Genomic DNA, 23696 nt, shown 5'->3' on the forward strand with positions numbered 1-23696 from the left:
TGGACTGTAAAAACCCCAATAAAAGAAAGAATTTAAAAAAGAAAGTTTCTCTCCTGCAGATGTGTCCAGGCATTTTAATCTTAAATCCCTTTTCAGTAGAGCAGGAAAGGGATGACTATAACTACAATAATAATAAAGATTACTTTAAAAAAAACTTTAAAATCCATGGCAAAAAATGAAAATAAAAGCTATTCAGTTTGGTTTAATTTTATGCGCCAAATCCTAAAATAAAAAAGACCTTAATATTTATCTAGGAACCCAACATTTGCCACAACCACAACATTTCGTAACTGAGTTTTCATTGAGCCACCCCATCTATTACGTCCATCTGGCCTGTAGATTATATTGATCATCGGTAGATTGCTCCCATTATACAAAACAGAATCCCTCTCTGCCATTAATAATCATCAATACACACACACACACACGGGACTTCATGTTACACAGGCTATATTGTGATCAACCGTGGGAGTGTAACTCTGAATCTAAACAGAAAATGATCAGAACATCACAACCAGGAGCAGCCGCACGGTGGAATGCGTGGTATGCAACCTTTCATACACAAACAACAACAGAGGTGAAAACGCCTTTTTGATGTTGTCTTCCTTGGGGGAATATGGACATATGAGTGGACAAAAAAACCCAGGTTGTATTTTAATAAAACTGAAAATATACTCTGAATATCAATTTAGCCAAACATAAACGAACTGCGATGTGTTTTAGAGGAGTATTGTTAAAAAGTCACCCCTACTCCAGGAGAGCGAATGGTTCCTCCCGCCGTAGCAGTGCCCGTCCTGCGCGGCCCCGACTGCAGATCAATGAATCCAGTCAGGGCAGCGGGGCTGGGCGGCTCCAAGTTGGGACGATTTACGGAGCTTTCTATCGCCGGATAGTCGACGACCACACGGACATGTACACGGCTAATATGCGCAGAAACATCTCCTCGGGTCCTTCAGCGGAGTAAGGAGGACATTCGCGTCAACCACTTTCACTCTTGTGCGAGAAGTTTGACGTATTTCGCGACAGGTCTGTGGCTTCAACTAAAGAAACAAAAACACCCTCCCTTTTCCGAACCGAGGATGATTTTTGCCAACACTGGAAACCCACTGAGGACTCCATATCGCAAACAGGTAAACAAAATGAAAATCGCCACACATAGCTATCGAGGTGTCCCAATTTGCTGTTTGACATTAGCTTACAGTCAAAAATAAACTTAACGCACAACGTGAAAAGAGACAACAACTTGTTTTTTACCAATGTCGTGTGAAGTGGACGTGTTGTGTTCACGTGTCTGATCTGAGATCCAGACATAATGAGAATACCTGCTGCTCTGACAGTGCTGGGGTAGACACAGGCCGATCTCTGGAGTTGATGCTCTGCTAATGTCAAGGCTCGACTGTCCAAACAGAAGGCCAGCCCTCTCCTAAAGTGACCCTCATCTATTATGTAGTATCTCTAATGATATACAGTGCACACTCAACCAGTGTCCATTCAATATGTCCTTGCATGGTTTGGATCAGTCCACCTTGTATTTGGTTTCTGTTTTATCACTGTGGGGTGTTATAGCCAATCCCAAACGATTTGAAGTGTGATTCAATATCATACATGTGCAGCATTCTTATACTGTTTATATTTTGTTTGCGTTCTATCTGTCTGTCTATCTATCTGTTATAGTTTGTGTGTTTATAGTGTATTTAACTATATCTTTTCTGCTGCTGTAACTAGGTAAATTTCCCCATAATGGGACTAATAATTTTATTTTATACATTCTAAAAAATGTGATCGAACACATTATTTTTACCTTGCAGTATTAGGTTTCAGAAATAAGTGTCTAATTTCCTACAGATGCTTTGTCCACTTTGTCCCAGTTCCAATTACATATAGATTTAAGAAAGAAAAAAGAAAACTCCCTTTAGCCAAAAGATTTGAATAAGCGTATCTACTCTGTCTTGCTCATGCTGTCGTCCTGTGGCTAGAGCTCCATGGGCGAGGCTTGTTACTGGAAGCCCTGTGTATTTCCAGCTCGGATATGACGGGGCTCTGCTAGTCTGGAACTGGCTGATAAGATGCTGTCCTCTCCCCCCATCACAGTCTGTCACAGTCCCACTGCATCTGAGCAGAGTCAAGCATATGAATGAAAACAAAATTTACTTTCAGTCCCAGAGAGAAAGAGAAAGTTAAAGTCACCCGAATCCTGAATCCCTGATAGTGAAAATGGAGGTGTTGCAGGCATTTTTCTTTAAAGAGGTAATTGTCTTGTGTGTTTGTTCATATGTTATAAACTATAAACTAACAATTGTGTGATGTATTTAAAGCTCACGAATGCAGTGCAGACTGATGATAAAGGCTGATAAACGTTAAATACAATAAAAACTTAGAGCTTTTGTATATTTAAAACACTTAGTCTCTCAACCCATTGATTTCCCAGCTTAGGTTTGTGTTTATTTTTGTCATCTCTTGTCCTGAAGTTCAACTTAATGCTGTTAGTCTTGGCACTAATTAAAACATGTTTTCTCTTTTTTAATCTGAAATGAGTGCTTGTAACCCTTAACATCCCTGACCAAGTCAAATTAGCAAGGCTTTATTGAGATGCTAGCCTGCATCATTTAGTGTGATCATTTGATGAAAACCATATATTTAGGGACTGGAGATGTCACGATACCAAAAATGTAGTAGATGATACGATACCATGAAATTTCCACGATTCTCGATACCCAATACGATACCACGGCAAAAAACAAAACAACAAATCCCATTTACACACTTAATTTCAGATTTCAGCTATCAAGTGTAGCTCAATGACTGTAAGAAAACAGCAGACATCCCATGACATCCCTATGATGGACATATTTTCCATGTTGAGGAAGGTAACTCCAATCTAGAATCATGATACCCTATCTGCCTTTCTTTGGTATGTGAGATTAATTTGAATTCAAAGTATTTCATATTGTGCCAAACTGACTTCTTTTTTTTGCCTGACATTGTGTTCTGCAATTCTTGACAATAACTTCACAAAAATCTGGAAATGCAGCCATGGTTCTGTTATATGTGCTAGTCATGCAAGCAGCTGTGATATATTTCACACCTATTCAGTATAGTGATGAGTTTTTTCTTTCCTATCTTTCACCTTTTGAAGTAGCAACAGTATCAAAATTGCCCCAGTTGGTGGTTAAATGTCATCTCCTCTGAATAATTTAGACTTATGTAAAGTTCCATGCTCTAAATCAAATAATCAACTAGTGATTAGGGTGAAGGGAATAAGGACTTTTTCCAAAAAGTCCATACCTATGCTTCCTCAGCTCTCTGCTTGCTATATGCTTTACAAGCTCTTCTTTCATGTTCTAATTTCTCAAACATTCTTCCAAAAAGAGCTATCAGCAGTTACATTGGCCATTACATTGCATTTTCTATAGAGTATTGGGTGTTGGACACGGAGATGACTCACAAGAATAGAAATGTAACCCCCCCTATAAAAACCAATATACAACGTTCTTCAGACTTAGTAATTTTAGAGGGATGAAAAATCTCTTGAGTGCTGTCATTGCCTTCTTCCATGTTTTCCTTAATGCAAACCAAAAATATGCTACACGCTGTGTCTGCAGACATCCGTCTGCAAGATTGTTGTTCACGTTATTTGAAGCACACAACAGTTTTTACCATGTTTTTCAAAGTTTGGCAAACAAACAGTTTAAATGATAATTAAATATGAAAATGTAATACTTACTGTCCAGTTCAGTGTGAAATCAGTAACAATTTCATCCTTACATACAAGACAACATAACACCTATATCAAAAAACTCAGGAAAATTAGCAAGCTGCACCAACTGTGGGCGACTGATTCAGAAAATTCAAGCAGCTTGAAAAGAAGTTTGAAGTTCTGCCTTGAATTCACTTCGGAGCAGCTACTGTACTAGGCGCCGATCCACCAAATGCTAACAGACGGACCCTGTTTTTTTATGAAAGGGATTACATCAAATATGGAGCATCCAGGATGTGTCCTAACGCAAATGGATTAGTTACGGAGGCTCCCAAACCAGCCTTCCCTAATTACACTTCTCACTGTCAAAGCACTGGCGCCAGACAGAAAACATCAACTCCAGCCAAGACTTGGACTGATGTTGTCCGGCAAATCCAGCAAAAAATCAAATTTAAGTGTATGTTCGCCCACTCCTGGACTCTCATTGCAAAACAGACACAAGCCACTGGCTCTGAGGGAAATGTGCTAATACTAACTAACTACTACTACTAAAACTAACTACTATATTTACTGAGTGGAGATAATCATACCACTAGCATTAAGGCTAACCAAAATTCAAGAAATCGACCTAAACCTCCACCAGACCGAGGGATACATGAAACTATGCTAGCTCTACACCTAATACGGCAGGCACTACTCTGAGTGGGGACTCTATAACCAAGCATGTAAGAATGGCAAATATTGAAAATGTAATTGTATGACACATTTGTCTGGGAATTTCAATTTCTTTTGGAATTGTGGAGACATATTGTAACCTGATGGGATTCATCTAAATACCCCTGGATCCTGAATATTCTACTCTGCCAATCTACGTCATGCACTTGGTTAGCGATACCCATACAAGAATGTGTGAATAAGAGCGAAGCAGTCAGACAGCCTGTATCTCTCTCCGCTTACCTGGCCCTCTGCTCTACACCACCTATGGCATTCAAATGATGTCTTTCTGTTATTCAAGGACCCAAAAACTCCCCTATTCCCCCTGCAACAAACTCACCTATCTTCTACCTATCACCTACCTTCCTGTCACGTAATCCCTCATCAAATGAATGAACTATTAAACAGCAATAACCACAGACTGAGGTGTCGTCCAGGGCTGATACAGACCTAATGCCTCTTCCTTAAACATACCGGTTATATAAAGTGGCATAGTCACACATTGTTGCAAACAGATCATCTGGTAAACGTCACAGTAATCTTTATGTTGTCAATGTTCAGTCACAGCCAGTGGGCCTGTCATATTCCCTACAGCTGAAATAGTCAGACATAACAGAACAAGAGGAGGGGTTGCTGACATTTTCTCCAAACAGTTTATGTGTAATTACATTGACCTGGGTGAATTCATCATTTGAATATCCTGCTTTTAACCTCAAAGCAGAATTAACAGTACATTATGTCCATTACCAAGAAATCAGAAATGATCTCACTTGATACCACCAGCTATGAATGAATAATAGTAAAAGGAGACCTTCGACCATCCAGCCACACCCCCACAGCTTATAGCCCCAAAATGCAAAGAACTGGAATTGTCTGTTGGTAACAAAATGGCCAACTTTAATTAGAGCCAAAATTGCTGCTGGTGTAAACACACAAAACCTCAGCAAACCTTGTAAAAAAGATGTAACCATGGGAAAATGTACCTGTATTATGTCAACTGAGCTTTGCAGATTGTCAATGAGTATAACTCTTCCACAGCTTGACCTAGCATTTTTAAGTGGGTGTTCAGTGAGGTTTCAAGTCATGTCCTGAGGGTTATAAATATATCTTTAGATTGACATCTTCCCAGATACCTTTCCTTTGAAACCCAACCTAGATGGTAATGCACTGAGCATCTACAGGTGATATTCAACCAGTCATCTGTTAATAGGATACTTGAAAAGAAAGTTTCAGTGCAAGTGAAGTACTTAATTATAGAAAACCATTTCCAGGCTGTTGAACATACACAGTGCTGAAATTACTTTTATGAATCAGTGATTTCAGACTAAACTCTGATGAAAATGAGGTCTCAATTCCTGTCCTCTTAGACCCAAGCACATTATCTGATACAGTTGACCATGAATCAATCACCTGGAAATGTGGATTGGTCGGCCTTAAAACAAACTTTTATCAAAAATAAAATTATCAGGGGAAATTAACTCCCAAGATTACCTCTGAGGTTATGAATTTTGGAGCACTATCAACAAGCTTTATGCAATGCTAATGTCTCAAAATTACTTCTGGTCTAGGATGTTGCTGGCATATGGCTTGAGGCACTGGACAGCAATTGCGGTTTTGACCAACAAAAATGGTGTGAAGTCAGAGGGGTAGTATGGTCTACTTGTAGGCATTCACTTCTCTGCTGAAAGACATTGTTTTTTCTTACTTGGCGAATTTGCCCTTGTAATGGCAATCTGCCAAAGTGCCTAGCTTTTAAAGGGGCTGCAAGGTGGCCCTCTTTGCTTCATTAATTACATTTGACACCCGAAACACAACCTTTTTGATTCTGCCACAGCTTTCTTTTCCACTGTTAAACTTGCAAAACTATATTTGGAAACTGGAAAATGCATTTTCGCCATTCCATTTAGACCATGCACTCAGATTGCTTCCCGTAATATTAAAAATTTTATATGGTCTAGCCCCTTATATACAAGGGGCTTGGACCAAGTTACATCACAAACTCCCTTGTTAAGTATCTGCCTTCAAGAACGCTGCAATTAGCTGCTGTTGGTTTATTAGGATGAGCTAAAAACATATCGCTTCACTTTAGCCTACATTTGGCTACATTCTATATATGAAATGAGCAATACAAATAAATTGATGTATGATTATTATTATCATTTGTTTTTTTTTATTATTGTTGTGGTTGTCATAACTATGAGTTGGAAAGCAGAAGGTCAAACTTTTTTTTTTCACAGTGAAGGCATGTGAGGCAGTCAACTGGCCAGGAACAAGAAAAAATCCTTTAGGCTGAAGTCCAGACTTGGGTTGCTCTATCCTATCACCACCTCATGCCTGGGATTCTATCATCTTCTTCTCAGCTTGTTATTCCTCAGAGAGAGAGGGGGGGGTGGGGGGTGTTAGTGTCAGATAGTAGAGAAGAACACAAATCCCTGAAGGGGAAAGCTCTCTCACACCACAACATCTGTGTCTTGTAAACATGAATCACAAAGTTGCCCAATCACAGAGGGATTTTTGCTTGTTTTTCCCCATTGCCCTTGGTCACTATTTTATGCAGTACTTTTACTTGAACCAAAACTGAATAGCATATGGGGATTTCATGTTGCCTGACTGTGTGTTTATATAATCTTGAAGATAGCAATGTTCTTAACTTCAGTCGTTCCTCTTGTCACTTAAATCGATCTGATAATCAAAGTTATCTGTAAAAGGGGCATTAAGGTTTAGAGGTCTGGAAGTAGACCAGAGATAATTGTTTATGTTGACCCACAAATACCTGGTTCGAAAGCCCACAGCAGTGTGACCTCTGTGTGACACTGATGTCAGAGCTACAGGCCCCAGTGGACCCTGATTGTGTTGTCAGAGATGGTGCGATGCAGGTTAGCCTGCAGATATGGATCACTGCTCTGTAAAACAGCAATACTTGCACTGAACAGAAACCCACAATGATGGTGATACTTATAATGGTGTGCCCAGGGATTTTAATCCTTTTGACCCTCTTATGTGACTGTGACTTGTTGAGGGCATGGCACACAGTGAGTCTTGTCTTGGACATCATTTTCATGAGACTTCATGAAAGAAGGAAATATTCTTCTGATACAATGAACTCAGTATAAGTTTTAATAAGAATATTTTCAAATAAAAAACAACACCACATAACAATATGTGAAATCCATATGATCAAAAACACTGCCCCGTACCAAACAGCAGTGAGTAGTAGCTAGCCAGTGCACATATTGCAGAGCCAAACAGAGCTATAGTAAGAGTGAAGACTAGATTTAAATCAAGTGGCCAGCAGCACGACTCCAGATGTAAACTGTTGCCCTGGACCAACTTTGTCACGTCAGTTTTTAAGGTGATAAGATATCAATAGTGCATGCAGATTTAACCCCCCCCCCCGGCTATCTGGTGTCCATTGACCTCCAGCAGTCAAACTAGCTGCAGTGATGCATTGACAAACAACATACGCTACGGAGGGAACCAGCACAGCGTGTCATCAGAGTCACAATTCTACCCAGCTACAACCGTCTGTGATGGTGGTGTGGTCAGAGATGAAACAAACTTGAAACAGCAGCCACAGTGTTTCACTATCTTTAGGTTAACTTTGTTCTTTTACATTCTCAATGACATGCTTAAATGTTAAACTAATGTTCCCTGAAGTGTTACATCTTTTAATGTTTGAATTATATTCTGAAGAGCACCTTTTGTGACTAAATGTACGCGTAATCTCAATGTTATCTAACAATGATAGACAATATTATTTAATCAACACCCAGGATTAACCTCGTTTTTTTTTTCTCTGTCCTGCTCATCCCAGCCACCGGTTGTCCCATCGTCACACCCCATGGCTCCACCCAGCCCGAGCACCAACAGCAGCACCAACAACAGCAGCAGCAGCAGCACTGCAGGCTGGGACCAGCTCAGCAAGACAAACCTCTACATCCGAGGCCTGTCCCCCTCAACCACAGATCATGACCTGGTCAAGCTCTGTCAGCCGTGAGTACCGCACTTCCACTCGTCATTATCTGGTATTGATCAGACATTGATTTTTTGGCCTACTTAGTTTTCAGGTCTCGTTTAAATTTGCGGTCAGTCATGTATTGATTTCTATTTGGTAAAATATAAATAGGTTTGAAAAAGTTAAAGGTAAGATGTACATGTTCCATTTACTAGATACATTTTCTGATAGGGTTGTCTATGTAGTAAATTATTGTTAATATTATCTTTCTTTTTAATGATAAATTGGGCAAGATTTAATTACTTTTTATTTAAAAAATGAGTAGTTTATATTTGAGATTTTAACAAAGGCTTTGTTTTTATATAAGATTAAAAATGGAGGACAGAGTGTAAGATGAGCTTGTTGACAGCATGTGGAGCACAGCAGCAGAGATTTCATATATCATGTTTGGATAAAAGCGAAATGTAGTATCAGTGGTGGCCCACAGCTCTCTTTGTGCACTGAATGCTTTATTATTTCCAAGCAGAGAGAGAGAGACCACCCTGGTGGTTTGTTTGCTTTATTTTCCCAGGCCCCATCTACAAACAAGACCTTCTTTTTTCTTCTGTCGCAGGGTCACACTGAATGATCCTGAATCGTGATTGTAACTATATGTACTGTACAGTCTGATGGCACTGTAAGAGCGAGCACACGGTGGCCACACATAATATGAGATTAGAGTTCAGATGATGGGAAGCTCTTTCACCCAGTTTAGCGTTTACTGTAATCCCAGGCTAAAATACCCTCCCGGTTGATTGCAGGGCACATTGGGGCTTTTGTCACTGTCACTATTTATTGAATGCATACATTTAAAATTGATATGTGTAGATAGATTGACAAAATAATTATATTTCAAATGAAAGAATTACTTTATGAAGAATCAAAAGACAACCACTTGTGTGACCTTTTTAAACATTGATGTACTTACAATCAGACCTGTATTCAAAATATTAGTATTATACATTTTAAAACGTGTAAAACATTGATTAAATTAATAAACTAGTAACACTCAGAAGAAGTCACATAAAAAAGAGAGAGATCATTTGGTTCAGTACTGTCAGTTTGTTTTAACTTTTCCTGTGTCAAAGCTTCTTCTAGCTCTTCTAACCCTTAGAACAGACATTATAGTAACACTGTATTCTCTGATGTTACCACTAATGCTTTGCTGTGGCCTGCATGCATAACAACAATACTGCTCTGCTCAAACCATGGTAACACCATGAACCAGACCAGACTATCAAATTTGATAATTTCTTTTTTTTGTGAGGCAATCATTTTCATTTACATACCAGGATTTATACGTTTGAAAATGTATCTTCTGTGAAAACAAAGTACCATTAAAAAAAATTGCAAAGTGTTCACAGACCATTGTCCCTAAATATAAAATATGTTAAAATACTACATAAACTCCCCATATACAAAGATAAGATATTGATAATCCGATATATCCAACAGACGTTTAAGACTGTTTATATAGTTTCATTTACTGGTTCAGTTTGGCTGTAAAAGGGGACTGTTAAGCTTTGCACTCACATGGTAGGGATTTTCAGCACCACATGGAAACCACTTCCTGTTTCTCATATTTTCACGGTGATGTCATAGATTGTTGCTCAACCGTCTCTGTGTGTTTTATAACTGGCTGTGTCTGGTATATAATCCTGTTAACAATGCCTCGCCTTTCTGCTCCTCTCGTAGGTATGGTAAAATTGTATCAACAAAGGCTATCCTGGACAAGACCACAAACAAATGTAAAGGTGTGTGATTTTAATTCTTTCAGCTTCACAACAACACCCTCTTTTATTTGTCTTCTAATTAAGTATGAATAAAGCCCTGCTGGATATTCCGCCCCTTACTGCGAGAGAGAAAATCACTTCTACACTTTCACAAAATACAACCAATGTGTGAATCCTGCCTAAATCTTAAGTCATTCAACAGCCATGTATTTGTCTCAGATGATCTGGTCACGTGAGGAAACAAGGCAGCCAGGCTTCTCAAAGCTTCCTCCCAGCTCTTGTTATTTTAAGCCTCAGCCCTGTTGGTGTGTCTGTGCTGTGGGTGGATACCAGGGAGGATGCCGCCTCCTCTTCTCTCTACTGAATGACAGTGCTGGTTTTGTTCCCGTCCTAGTAGACGGTCCACCTGGCCAAAGAGAGATTTACCGATTCTCTCATCTAGAGCTGTTGGGATTAAGAGAATACTTTGTCACTCTCCTCTGGATTATGCAGATTAAAGTTAATCAAAGGTTCTCAGTGAAATGGGACACCATTAAATGCCTTGTAAAGCTCCAGCTGAATTTTAAATAGAACCCTGGAAATGGCTGACAATAACCTCATGCCACCTTAAGACTCACAAAAATCTTTTTTTTAATAAAGTCTAATTGTATTCTTTTTCAAGAACTAACTGTATACATTAAACTTTTAGTACCAATGTGACCCATTTCTAGCGCCAAAAGAGCTCTGACATATTCACCATCACTCAGGTTAAATATAGCAGCTGCAGGGCGGGCACTATGATTTCACCCTGTTTGTACCTCCCAGGACAAAGAGCCGACCTGAGCCATGAATGTCACACTGGTATCTGCATCCTCAGCACTTTCTACCTCTACTCCCACACACACAAAGACACAAACACACACACAAGCACATATACGCATAAAATGCGCAGATGTGTGTGAATACTTAAGGCTTATACACAATTCTGTCGAATTGACTCTGTTGCCTGACATGAACATCCTAAGAAATGTAACCACACATTGCTGTGACACAGACCACAACTGTTATTGGTCCACTTGGTCCAGACTCTCTGTGGCCAGACAAGCACACAAAACAGTCCAACTGTCTTACACATCACCTCTTCTGACGACCTCTCTCTTTCCTGTGTGGCAGTAATTTCAGTAAAAGTAACTCTAGATCAACATTTATAAGTTCCAGCTCCAACATGATCTGCTGTTTCAGTTCACAAAGAAGACACAGTCACACCAGCACATAAGTATAAATACTCAACACTATAGATAGCTTGCATAGGCTCTGTGTTGATCTTACACAAAAGTATTAACCAGAATTGACTGTTCAGTAACGATGTAAATTTAAAGCTTCCATATAGTAACACGAGATAAGCACAGACCATCACCATCCACAGCAGACAACAACACAGTGGCTCTTCCATTATGCTTGCCATAGATATATTGTCGTAACTGAGCTGCCCGTCTCCGCAGGATATGGCTTTGTGGACTTTGACAGCCCCACTGCGGCCCAGAAAGCTGTGGCTGCCCTGAAGACGACTGGTGTCCAGGCTCAGATGGCAAAGGTGAGGGCTTCTTACTGTGTAATCCTCATATCACACCCATACAAGTCACTCATTCACACTGTTTCTCCTCCATCTGGATTGTATGGCAGCTCAAACCTAATCCTTGTGGTTTTAAATAGACTGGAGTCCTTTACTGGTATGTGTAGGACCCCCAATGCTTGGTCTTTAGATCTGCTCGGTGACTCTGAGATCAGTGAATTTAATCATGACAGACGACAGTGGTAATTTGCACATGGGGGTGTATGGAACTTAATTTGGTTTAGGCATTTGCACCATATTTACTATTTATTAAATATGATGTGGATTGAAAAGATTTTCAGTCTTTGTGTGACATGAAAACAGTGTCATTGATAAGTCAGACTGAGTCACTTTTAGAAAAGTACATTTATTTTTTAATCATAGTTCCCTTTCATGTTGGCACTCTTAGTTCAGCAATCGTTGAGGACCCTGATCTCTTCTTTGTTAGACAGATGTCGTCAGTGGCTTTTAGGATGGGGTCATCTTCTAGGCTCGCTGTGCCATGTTTAAATTCAGTAGTCCACCTGTTCGCCATGTTGTAAGTAGGGACACCCTCTCCTCGTGTTGCCACCACAACCTTGGACCTAAGGAGGTCCCTGAGGTGATAAGCCCTTTACTATGGTAGCGGACGACCTCACAAAGTCATTGTTTATTTTCTCAGATGTTGCTGACTTGAGATTTTAATTTTAATTCCAGAGTTATTCACTCTGAAACTTTGTGCATAATAATTTCTGCATATGTAAGAAGAGATGTTAAATTAATCTCCTACCTAAGGTCACAAACTTATCATTCACACTTTATACATCTTGAATCAAGAGTTCATGTGAAAGAAAGGTCATAAGTTTATGCTCTTTCACCCAGTTTATCATTTAGCTAAATCCCTGGTGAAAATATCCTTGTTGCTGACTGCAGGGTCCATTGTAGTTTTTATTATTGTCACTGTAGATCATAGAGGCTCTTTTTTAACATGATATTTAGAGACAGAATCTCTTTTCACATGATTTAGTACAGAAAGTCTAAGAATTGAGCTCCAATGGGCACTTGCAGGTGTGTGGTTGGGATTTTTAGTGCATCATGGAAACCACTTCCTGTTTCTCATATTTTTACAATGATGTCATGGACTCTTGCTTAACCCTCCCTCTCTGTGTTTTTGCATCAGTGAGACATTGCTATATAAACACAATTTCAGAGTGCCACCTCCTGCATCTGAGCTACCAGATGTTTTTTGTTCATTGGTTTTATTCTATTTCTTTTCCAACTGCAATAAAGTCAGTTTGACTTCCTTTGCACTAAAGCAGAGTTATGACAGTGCATGTTTCTGCTGAACAAAAATGTTTAAATTTATTTTGTAATAAGCTGCTCTGCTCTTACATGGTTTATAAGGTATGTTTACTTGCAAGTGTTGCAGGCTTTTACACCACTGATGGTTCCCCGAGGTTTTATGTCAGCCAACAGCTCCCAGCCTGGCTGACAGAAAGATTTCAGATGTGATAGCATTTAGATATTTGTGTTGCTGACAGTGGGATGACATACCAGGGGAATTATCTGGCACGTGATTGTGTTTCTTCATTTAAGTCAGTCGAGGAGCTCAGAGTAGTCACGCAGAAGTCTTATAGATCTATAAAGTATCTCCCACCTAAAGGAGATTTTTGCTTAAACCGCCGAAATATGAATATTCATTCTCTAAATGTGTTTAAAACATCTGTACAAAAGTCAAGAAATACAGATTAACACACCTTTCTTTATTCTTAATTTGGAGTTACTGTAGATTACCAAATTGATTAGTTTAGAATAGTTAGTTTTGGTTTTTAAAACACTAGTTGGCTCTATTTGTTGGGGTGTAGTTTATCAGATGATGGGGCCATAAAGTAAGGCCTGGACATTATACTTTTCCCTGACAGCAGAAAAGGAAGTAAATAATTGTGTGTTGTTATGGTAACAGGAACCAGTCAGGGAAAATTAGTTCCCATATAGCTCTGAGAGAGAGCTCTTTGCCTCATTTCTCTGTCTCGGGGTCTGTGGGGCTTCTTGACATGCCTCCGTGCACCCATTTTGCTTTTTTAATTAAAATAGAGCAGTGTTGAGGGCCATGCCTCAGTCTAATCTTTGTATTGTGGAAGGTAAATGCCATTATAAAGTGTAAGCCTTTCACTCCAGCTTTATTCTCACAATAGCAGAAGCTTGTTTGGGCTTAATGGACTCCTTGACAAAAGTCCCCTTTCCGGTTTTATTATCTGCACTGGCATCCTTCAATTGACATTCTCCCATTATTAGTAGAAAGTCAGGAAGTGGCCTGATAGGAATTTAACTTCTTTTTATCTTAAATAATTTTAGTTTCAATGTGCTTATATACTTATTTAAGTTTGTCCCTGTCTCTGAATACATACAAGTGATTTGCTAAACTCTTATGTGACATAAGATATTAATTTAGGCACAGTGTGGAATTCATCAAGCTGTGTGGTTGAGCATTATAGAGAACAGCATTCCTATATCGTTTCTTATTTCTTCTGACCTTTCCAACAGTGCATTACTTAAAATAAACTATTCCGTCCCTGTAGCCAACTCTGAATGCAACACAACAATGACGAATAGTAATGGTGAGAGGCTGCTCCCCTGGGACTAATCGCCACATCCTTTGTTTCTGCTGATGCTATTAAAACATGGCAAGAAATCAGCTGATGTGAGCCTTAAGCCACCGTGGGCTGCATGCAAATCACTAATTATCACTGCTCATATTGACCCTTTATTACCCTAAAATCCCCCAACAGAGAGACATGTGCTAACTCCATTACTAAGATCTACAATATATTAAAATTCTATTCAGTGTTTAGCCATTTTCAGCGATACATTATATGGGTATGCAAAAAACTCATTTTTTAAACATTTTACATTACTACATCACTGAAGCAAGTTTGTATGGAACTGCTTATGAGAAGTTACATGCTAATGTATATGCAGCAAATGATTTCTGCTGATGTCACTTGTGTAATATCTTAATATCTTGATGCGCATAAGATATAACTTTCAGGCTCCATAAATTTGAATCTGATACTCAAACGTATATCTGTGTGTTTAACAGTGTGTTAATATGTTACCTCTGGCTTCTTTTCTCTCATTTTTGGACCATACAGCAACAAGAACAAGACCCCACCAACTTGTATATCTCCAACCTGCCTTTGTCTATGGACGAGCAGGAGCTAGAGAACATGTTGAAGCACTTCGGCCAGGTCATATCCACACGCATCCTGAGAGACTCCAGTGGAGCCAGCAGAGGAGTGGGCTTTGCCAGGTCAGCTACTTGTGTAATTTCTTTGTCAATGACTTGAGCAAATGGAACAAAAGATTTGTTTCTACTGATGCCACTTATACTTTAGGAATGTAATATCAGCAAATCTATGTAGAATCAAATATAACATAAAATTTGATACACAGTGACCATCTGAGGTGACTGACATCCTAGTCTGGTCTCTAATCAGCATTTTGTCCATTAGGACATTTATTGGATGGCTTCAAAATAGACCACTTTACTGCAGTAAACAGGAACAGACCACTGTGGAATGAAGAGATAGAGGAAATTATACAAGAAGCAATACTCCCTTTGCAACGTTAAGCCAAATAATATTAATAATATAAAAAATATTTCAGAATTAAGATGAAAGCTAATTATCTACACCTATTGTCATTATATTTAAAAGCATTACATGAAACACCAATTAAGAAGTTAAAAATACATAGGGTTTTGCTGATTCAAACGTGTTTCATTTCTGAAATTAGTAACAAAAAAATACATGACTATGTCGTCAATAACAAGGTAGAAGAACAGGTCACGTATGCACAAACGGAAACTCCTATAAAACAGTTTCACAATGACAGGATGATTTAATTATAGTAATAGTGCTGGCTTCTTCAGGCAGCACTTGCGTAACCGGACGTTTGACAGAAACAAAAATATCATAATGCATCTCTGGAATTTGTGTGCGTGTGTGTGTGTGAGTGTGAGTGTGAGTGTGAGTGTGAGTGTGAGTGTGAGTGTGTGTGTGTGTGTGTGTGTGTGTGTGTGAGTGTGTGTGTGTGAGTGAGTGTTTGTGTGTGTGTTCCAGAGATGCATTATGATATTTTTGTTTCTGTCAAACGTCCGGTTACGCAAGTGCGATTCCAGTTGATTCCATGACATACCGTATGTACACTACAGATATAATCGTACTACTTTGATCCACCTTTTCTATCCACCCGAAAAGTAAACAAATCTATGAAGGCTGCTCACCCTCATTACTACCGATGTGGTTAATGCTGTTTGTCTTTTTTAACTTCAACAGGATGGAGTCAACTGAAAAATGCGATGCAGTCATTTCTCACTTCAATGGAAAGTTTATTAAGACAGCCCCAGGTTTTCCAGGTAAGACATACTCTTTAATTATATTTGCAGACATACACTACAGAAATGTAATGTAAAACGATGTAGTTTAATAGTCATATTGTGAAAAGAATATGTGTGAAGGGGTTAGTAGCAGGATTTGTCTTTTAATGATTAGAATGTGCACAGTCCTAATAGGTGGAGCTGTATAGACAGGATGAAGTGGTCAGCCAACTGATTCATGCTTTCAGCAGGAGTCAGAGAGTCTGCTGGTACAGAGCTCATATACACTCAGCTTTAAGTGGCAGAGCCTGGACAAAGAAAACGAGAGAGAGAGCAGCTCTGTGTGGCCTCCACTCCCTCTATAAGCTTTTTAATTGGATTATTAGACTGAAATAGTTTCTGCTGGCCTCGCCTCCTTTAGGAAGCAGAGGGGATTACAGCTCCACAGCTGCCAAATTAGATGTCTGTGTTCCCAGGCTGCCTTGTAAATGTACACTCCCAGGCTGCAGGGAGTGAATGACTGCATAGCGAGCAACAACAGAATGATCTGTGTGATAGTCTTAGACTAAGACAACATTTTTTTTTATTCTCTTGTACTTTTCTCTCTCCTCAGTACCCTCTGAACCCTTGCTGTGCAAGTTTGCTGATGGTGGGCAGAAAAAGAGAAGTCAGAATAAATTTGCACAGAATTGTCGGGGCTGGGCGAGAGACAGTGACTCAAGACTGGTAAGTGGTGGATTGAGAGATCAGAGTGGCTGATTGGAAGAAATCCAGGTGCATATATGAATAATGAAGGATAAACGTGTTGATGACTAACAACAGCTTCAGCTGTCACACAGCAACACATATTACAACCTACACGTACAGTGTTGTATCTGTGAAGCATCTGAAGTGGTTACACTCTCTGTTGTGAATTCTCCTGTGTAGTTAATGGTTCCCTCCCTCAACTTTGAGTGTTATAGATACACAATAAACTGTCGAAACTGTAGCACAATGCTATTGTGTTTGTTTTGAGTTACATTCATCAGTTTCGTTGCTAAACCTGTGCTGTTTTTCTCCCCCCAGGCTGGAATGACACTCACTTACGATCCCAGTGCAGCTGCTATGCAGAATGGGTAAGTTACAACAGCAGATTAGATTGCATAGCTGTGGCCAATATATTTTCACTGTATCTATTTTACAAAAAATCGTATTTTAATGAAGTGCACTTTATTCCGTGTCCACAGATTTTTCCCACCTGCATACAGTATTTCAAACAGGATGATTGCTCAGACGTCCATGTCTCCTTACATGTCTCCAGTTTCAACATACCAGGTTTGCTGCTCATTTCATTTATGTAGATTTAGCTGTAATAAAAAGCTATATTTCTAGTACTTTAAAAAAAACATTTGATATAGAAATTGTACATGTAGTTACCCAACTTTCATGTTTATAAAGAAATGTGTCATCAGGATTTAGAAACTGGTCCTTTTAAGGGTTTCAGAATTGTAGGTTAAATGTTACATAGGAAACTGTGGCCTTTCATCCTAGATATTGTGCCAATTAAACCAACCAGAGTTCTTACAGAGAGTGTTTGTGTGATGTTCCAGGTGCAGAATCCATCCTGGGTGCCTCATCAACAGTACATCATGCAGCACCCAGTAAGAGCAAAATCTATTCATCCTCTCATCACCTTTCTCTTTTCATTTTCTCTTCAGTACGACAGTTGCTCACTGACTGTCTGTTTCTTTTTGGGGAGAGTTTACAAGCTAATTTGTTACAAGATTTCCAGATTTTGTTTTTCTTCTGCAAAGAGGCTCTAATCCTTATTAGACAAACCTCACAGCAGCTGACATATACATGAATAAGCTCCTAGCATCCTCTCTGATTGGTCATTTTACAAGTAAATACAGCTGAGATCACAGCACAGATTTTGTGTCAGGGTAAAGACTTTTAGAAGCATGAAAATAGCTTTGACGCGACCAGTGGTAAACATGAGGTGTTTACGGTGCACGTTTCAGTCACTATTTTATGACCTGTCCCATTGTCTGACAACAAAAACAGTAAAACCAGTAAATGAGAACATTAAACAACATTAAAATACTGTTAATTTGAGGTCAGAGAGTAGGAGCATCGATCATAAACGCTTTGACCACATCCAATGAATTAGTCTAGTATTTTTCTGTAGATGATACAATATGAAATAGTAATAGTTGCACATAAGGTGACACTGATTTTTGAGAATTTACTATGTTGAAGTGTTAGTTCAGGAATGTAAAATTTTTGAGTATGTCTATAAAAAGATGAGTATTCGAGGACAGAGGCTGGATATTTCATAACAGATGGGTGTGAATTGAATTTCTTTAAAAATGAGCCAATATATATAAGATAAAAAAAATGTTGGATGGGTCAGGTCAGCCAAGTTGCTCATGGTCGACTTGTTCAACTTGTAAAACTCATGCTCCGACCTTCTGCTGACATCATTCAGTTTCTGTTTTCCTGAAATCAAACTGGCAAATGGACTGTATTTATTCAGCGCTACTTATCCACTAGTCTGTCACAGACACCCATACACACACTTCTCTATAACACACTATTCACACACTGTCGACACAGCCAATCAAGGTCAATTTAAGGTTCATTATGTTGCCCGAGGGCACTTCGGAATGCAGACTGGAGGAGCCGGGGATCAAACCATCAACATGCTTTTAATTGGTCAACCCTCTCTTCATCCGGAACCAAAACCATTATTACTCACAGTTCACCAGAAGAAAGACACTACTCCATCAGCTGCATCCCAGCCCCTCACCTGCATATTCTTTTCCTCAAGGGTACAGTGATATCGCCCTCTATGGACCCATCTATGTCACTGCAGCCTACTTCCATGATGGCCCCCCTTGCGCAGCAGATGAGTCACCTCTCTCTGGGTAACGCAGGAACGGTGAGACCTTGAACCAGACATGACTTCACACATTATACCCATTCCAGAATATGATATTTAAATGTGTTTCATTAAACTGTAAAACGCACAGATCATGACTATTTCTTTTTTCTTCATCGTGCAGTTTATGGCTGCCAACACAGCTATGCAAGGAGCATACATCCCACAGTATGCACACATGCAGACAGCCACTGTTCCTGTGGAGGTACGTTTTTAACATCAATGCTGCCTTAATATAGCATAAAGCATTATCTTCATGTGAAACAACAGCTCATTGGCAAAGAATCAGAGTTATCTCACTCTGTCTTCCAGGAAAATGGTGGACAGTCACAAGTGGACTCCTCCAGAAATCACTCCCCATATCCATACCAACAAACCAAGTAGCGCTGAGGTAACGTTCGGACAACAGCTGAAGCAATCACGTCTACAAATGCAATGGGGGAGCTGAGGATCTTTTCACTGTTTTGCACAGGTTCTGCAAACGTTTAAGTGAAACTATTTTTTGGGATCCTTTTCAGAGTTAATCAAATGATTCAAATTATATTTAAAATAAAAAAAACAAGTTTTGAAAATGTTTTATTTTGATACTACAATGTTTATTGTTTACCAAGGATTGCTGCAGGAGACAAGAAAAGACAAGTTGTTTCAAGTGCATGATAGTTCATATGTCATTTGTTAATATTTCCAGATTTTTTTTTCAGACAATTTCTTTTTAAGCCAGACATTTTGAAAATGATGTTTTTGTGCTTGCTGTGTGAGTGTTGCTATGGTGAAGTATTGATTGTTGTTGTTTTTTTGTAAAGTGATTTCTCTTTAGAACTTTGGAATTGATCTTGCTGTCTGATTACAATTTGCCTTAATAGTTTTGATACAGTAGTTGTACAGACCACCATGGAGAGGGGATGATACACAAAACATTTGAACCGGCCACAGACGACATAAAGAAATAATAAAAACTCACAGAACTGATAGAAACTTTATTGTAGAGAAAGAAATATTTTGAATGAAATGACTCCACATCTGATGCTTTTATTGGATGTAATATTTATTCAGTAAGAATGCCCTTCATGTGTCTGGATGTCAGATGAGGACATTCTTCTGAAAGATCACCATTTTTTGAACCTTGCCTTTTTGAATACTTGGTATTGCAGAGTAGCTGAAATGGATCTTGGTGGGGTTGGGGGAGGGATGACAGGGGACTATTTCGTTTTGTTTGTCGGTCTATGCTTTTGTCTTTTTCGGATTGATATTAATTGTGATTTTTTTTTATGAGGTGTGTCTTTTTCACTTTTATTTGGAAAAACAAACAAACAGGAAAACACAGATGATTGTGCAAAAAAAAAAAAAAACTCATCGGAGCCTTGTATTAGAACAGAGTCAAGGGGTAACGTGAGATTAGTACGTGTATTTTATATCACCTCGCTCTTTGAGAGTAAACAAAAACTTGGCACTTTTGAATTGTAATTTACTTCACCAAAGATTGTGAGCTATAGTACACTGAGGAAATAGCATCATTTGTCTCTTAAACCAGGACAGAAGTGACTCCGCAAAACTAAATTGCAGTGCGGACAGTGTGCCTTTTTTTGTACATTAACATTCAGTTTTCACAGGTATCAGTAAAGTACAGACACACACACTCGAGCATGAAGGAAGGCCTAGATCCAACAAGTGCCACAGATGAATTTCACGCGGACAGAAAATGCAACGTTATTCAAAAAAATTTGCTTAAAAGATGAAACAATGAAAGGGCAGTGCTGTAAAAGCTGATGATAGCACTAAAACAACATTATATCCAATTATTAACGTTGGCTTTTAGATCAAGGCGTCCTCCAATAAGCCTGTGATTCGACCTGGTGGTCAGTCTGACCAATTATCTACCTCAGAGTTTTCTTTCTCCTCTGTAATAGGTCGGGTTAGCAGGTCCAGCCCACCCTTCCAGACCAAATGCCACGCTCAGGAGCTGGCCACAAACAGCTGTTTCCTTTCAGGTTGTTTTTGAGTACTTTTCTTTTTTTGTGATTTGCATCAGACCTATTTTCTTAAAGATGTTATTAATGTAGTCATTGGCGGGTGGGGCAGCGACATTTTTCTCCTGATGTTCACACATTCAGCTTTGTAGTTCCAAAAGAGCTGCTGCTTTTTTTTTATAACAATAGATTTCAGACGCTGATCTAAGATCTCTTGAGGCCGTCGATGACAGCGAAGCTTTGTGGCGTTCACTGGATCTGTGCTCCTTTAAACAAACACGTCTGTTGCTTTGTGTTTGGGTCAAGACAAACACGCAGCAGCATTTCCTCTGAAGCTAACGGGTGTGCAACACACAGAGGGGCCGCAATACTTGAGATGTAATGCCTGAGACTGAGAAGTTATACTGTTATGTGAGGTTTATGCTGCTAATGGTGTCTGAACCAAGTGCCATAAGTACCAGGATCAAGAGTTGCAGAGGTGCGTCAGAGAAAAAAGCTTATATAGGTAACCATCATGTTAAACAGTCATTAAGTTATACAAGGAAAAGAAAGTTCTAATTTATGACATTTTTTTGTACAGACAGCTTGAGAAAAGAAAGATTTTCATAGTGCTAGATGAAAGTTGTATCTTTTTTTTACTTGTGCCACACAGATGCCAGTGGTAACTTGTATGTACAGTTTAAGGAAACTTTCCTCTGTATTTTTGTTTTGTAGTGTTTGTTAAATCCAAAGACCTGTTTTTTTTTAAGTAGCTTGTTGCCTAAGGTTTATTCTGTTCATTTCTTTGACATTTTTGAATAAAGATTTTAAAGATTTTCACCTTTTAATCTGTTGTGAGTCTGGTGTTTGTTCTCAAGACGAGCTGCTGTCCTGATCATGAACCCAGAGTAAACCTGTTCTTTCATTAGCCTTGTATTGTTTAATGATAAAATGATGGAATTACATCTTTTATATGGCTTATCAGTCAATTATATTTTAACAGTTGAACTGTACATTTTAATATGTTATTGTCAGGGTAGACGACTAAAATCAAAGCACCGCCTCTCACTTTCTCTTGTACTTCTGGTTTTATCGTAACTTGGAAAATAAGTATGTATTAATTAATATCCTTTATTGAGACAGCTTGAAAGTAACTACATGCCCACCGCCGAACAATCGTATTCCATATTATTCCAAGATATTGGTCATTGTCACTGAGCTGCTGCTTTTATTTCAATATTTTATTATTTAAAACATAAGGTGGAATAAAGATTCTCTAAATGGACTGGAGTTCAGAAATGCAGAAATCTGGGAGACGGAACAACATCTGTTTAATACTCTAATTAAAGCAGCAGCTCACAAAGGTCCCTTCACTGTCACTTTTCTCCGAGATACCAGACTCCATTAACATGACAGTGACCATCCCCTACACACATATACTGCACATACATTAGTCAGTCCTTCAGGAGTCCGCTCTGTGAATTAATGAGAAGCTATTATCTCTTACAGCTGCAAGCAAGATGTGTGGAGGTATGATGTGCATTTCTTCTGAAATGTGGTGTCTTCACTGTACAGTTTGATGGCAACAAACCCATATGCTATTTTAATAACAATCAGTTTCAGTCCTTAACGATTAAACAAATATATGAATGTCATCACATATAATAACAGCACTCAAACTCAGCCTTGTCTCAATATTCCTGATGGAAATGTTTTCCTTCACATGTTCCTCTGAGCATGCAGCTTGGTGCAGGCATCAGTGTTTATGAATATCTGTGCTATCAGAGGGCGAGGACCTGCTTGAGGACTCTAACGACACTGTCACATGGTATTGTTGACAACATGCATGGCCTGGACAGTAATGGGTATCAGGAGGTAGGGGTGGGTGGATGGGGGGGGGCGTCTGTGAACAGGCCTTGCCATGGCAGATGGGTCCCCAACGGTATCCTGCAGGGTGTCGGTGCCACCCTACGGGAAGCCACCAGCTCTAGCCGAGGAGAAAAACTCACCCTCCAGCTGTCTGTGTTTGCGCCACCTGCGCCTATAGGCATTGGACATGAAATCCCCCCATCCCTGTGCCCAACAACCATTCTGCCCCTGATGCTCGCTGCTTCTGCCCTCCTTCACCAGCTCAGGTATTAAAGGAGGAAGGAGAAGTGCTTCATCTTATACAGTGGTATCCTGAAAAGTAAAAATATTGATTGACAACAAGGCAATTCAAAGTGTTTTACATAAAATATGAAATCATGATCAATTGTAAAAATAATGTAAAACAATAAAAAAAATCACCTTTAAAAAGAGTTATATAAAGGATAGATAATAAGAAGAATTGAATTGATCTAAAAATGTAATGCTTCCATAAACTGATTTAGAATGTATATAAACCAGATAAATGTCTTCTGTGATTTAGATACAGACTAATTTCCTTTTTAGTATATTTACATATCACAGTGATTTCAAAATAAAGTTAGATTTGCACTATAATAAAATGAAGCCACAGAACCAGTTAAATGTGGTGACTATAGCAGCTCACAGAAATCACTTGTGTGATGTGTCACAATACACATCCTCTAAGGAACACTGTGCACACAGCACCATCCAGAGGACCCTGTGTGCAAACCTTTTTGGTCCATGCATGAAGTTTAATTTATCAGCAGGATAAGTTTTAAATCAGGAGGTAAGAGGTAGATGGAAGACGAGGGAAAAGTTGGCACATGAACACAAAGACATCAAGGATGGCTTGA

The 23696-nt window shown here is 39.1% G+C and overlaps 1 protein-coding gene across 1 annotated transcript; it reads left to right on the plus strand.

Moving 5' to 3' along the window:
- The first annotated feature begins 785 nt into the window (after positions 1-785).
- LOC109631425 (RNA-binding motif, single-stranded-interacting protein 1) lies at positions 786-21800 on the plus strand. The gene is made up of 13 exons (XM_020090185.2): positions 786-1130; positions 8226-8404; positions 10101-10159; positions 11620-11711; positions 14861-15018; positions 16046-16125; positions 16700-16812; positions 17152-17201; positions 17313-17400; positions 17676-17726; positions 18896-19006; positions 19131-19211; positions 19319-21800. Exons 1-13 carry the CDS (start codon positions 1080-1082, stop codon positions 19388-19390), a joined length of 1185 nt encoding a protein of 394 aa, XP_019945744.1. The 5' UTR covers positions 786-1079; the 3' UTR covers positions 19391-21800.
- Positions 21801-23696: the final 1896 nt, after the last annotated feature.

This window comes from Paralichthys olivaceus, chromosome 10, assembly GCF_024713975.1.
Source record: "Paralichthys olivaceus isolate ysfri-2021 chromosome 10, ASM2471397v2, whole genome shotgun sequence".
Lineage (NCBI taxonomy): Eukaryota > Metazoa > Chordata > Actinopteri > Pleuronectiformes > Paralichthyidae > Paralichthys > Paralichthys olivaceus.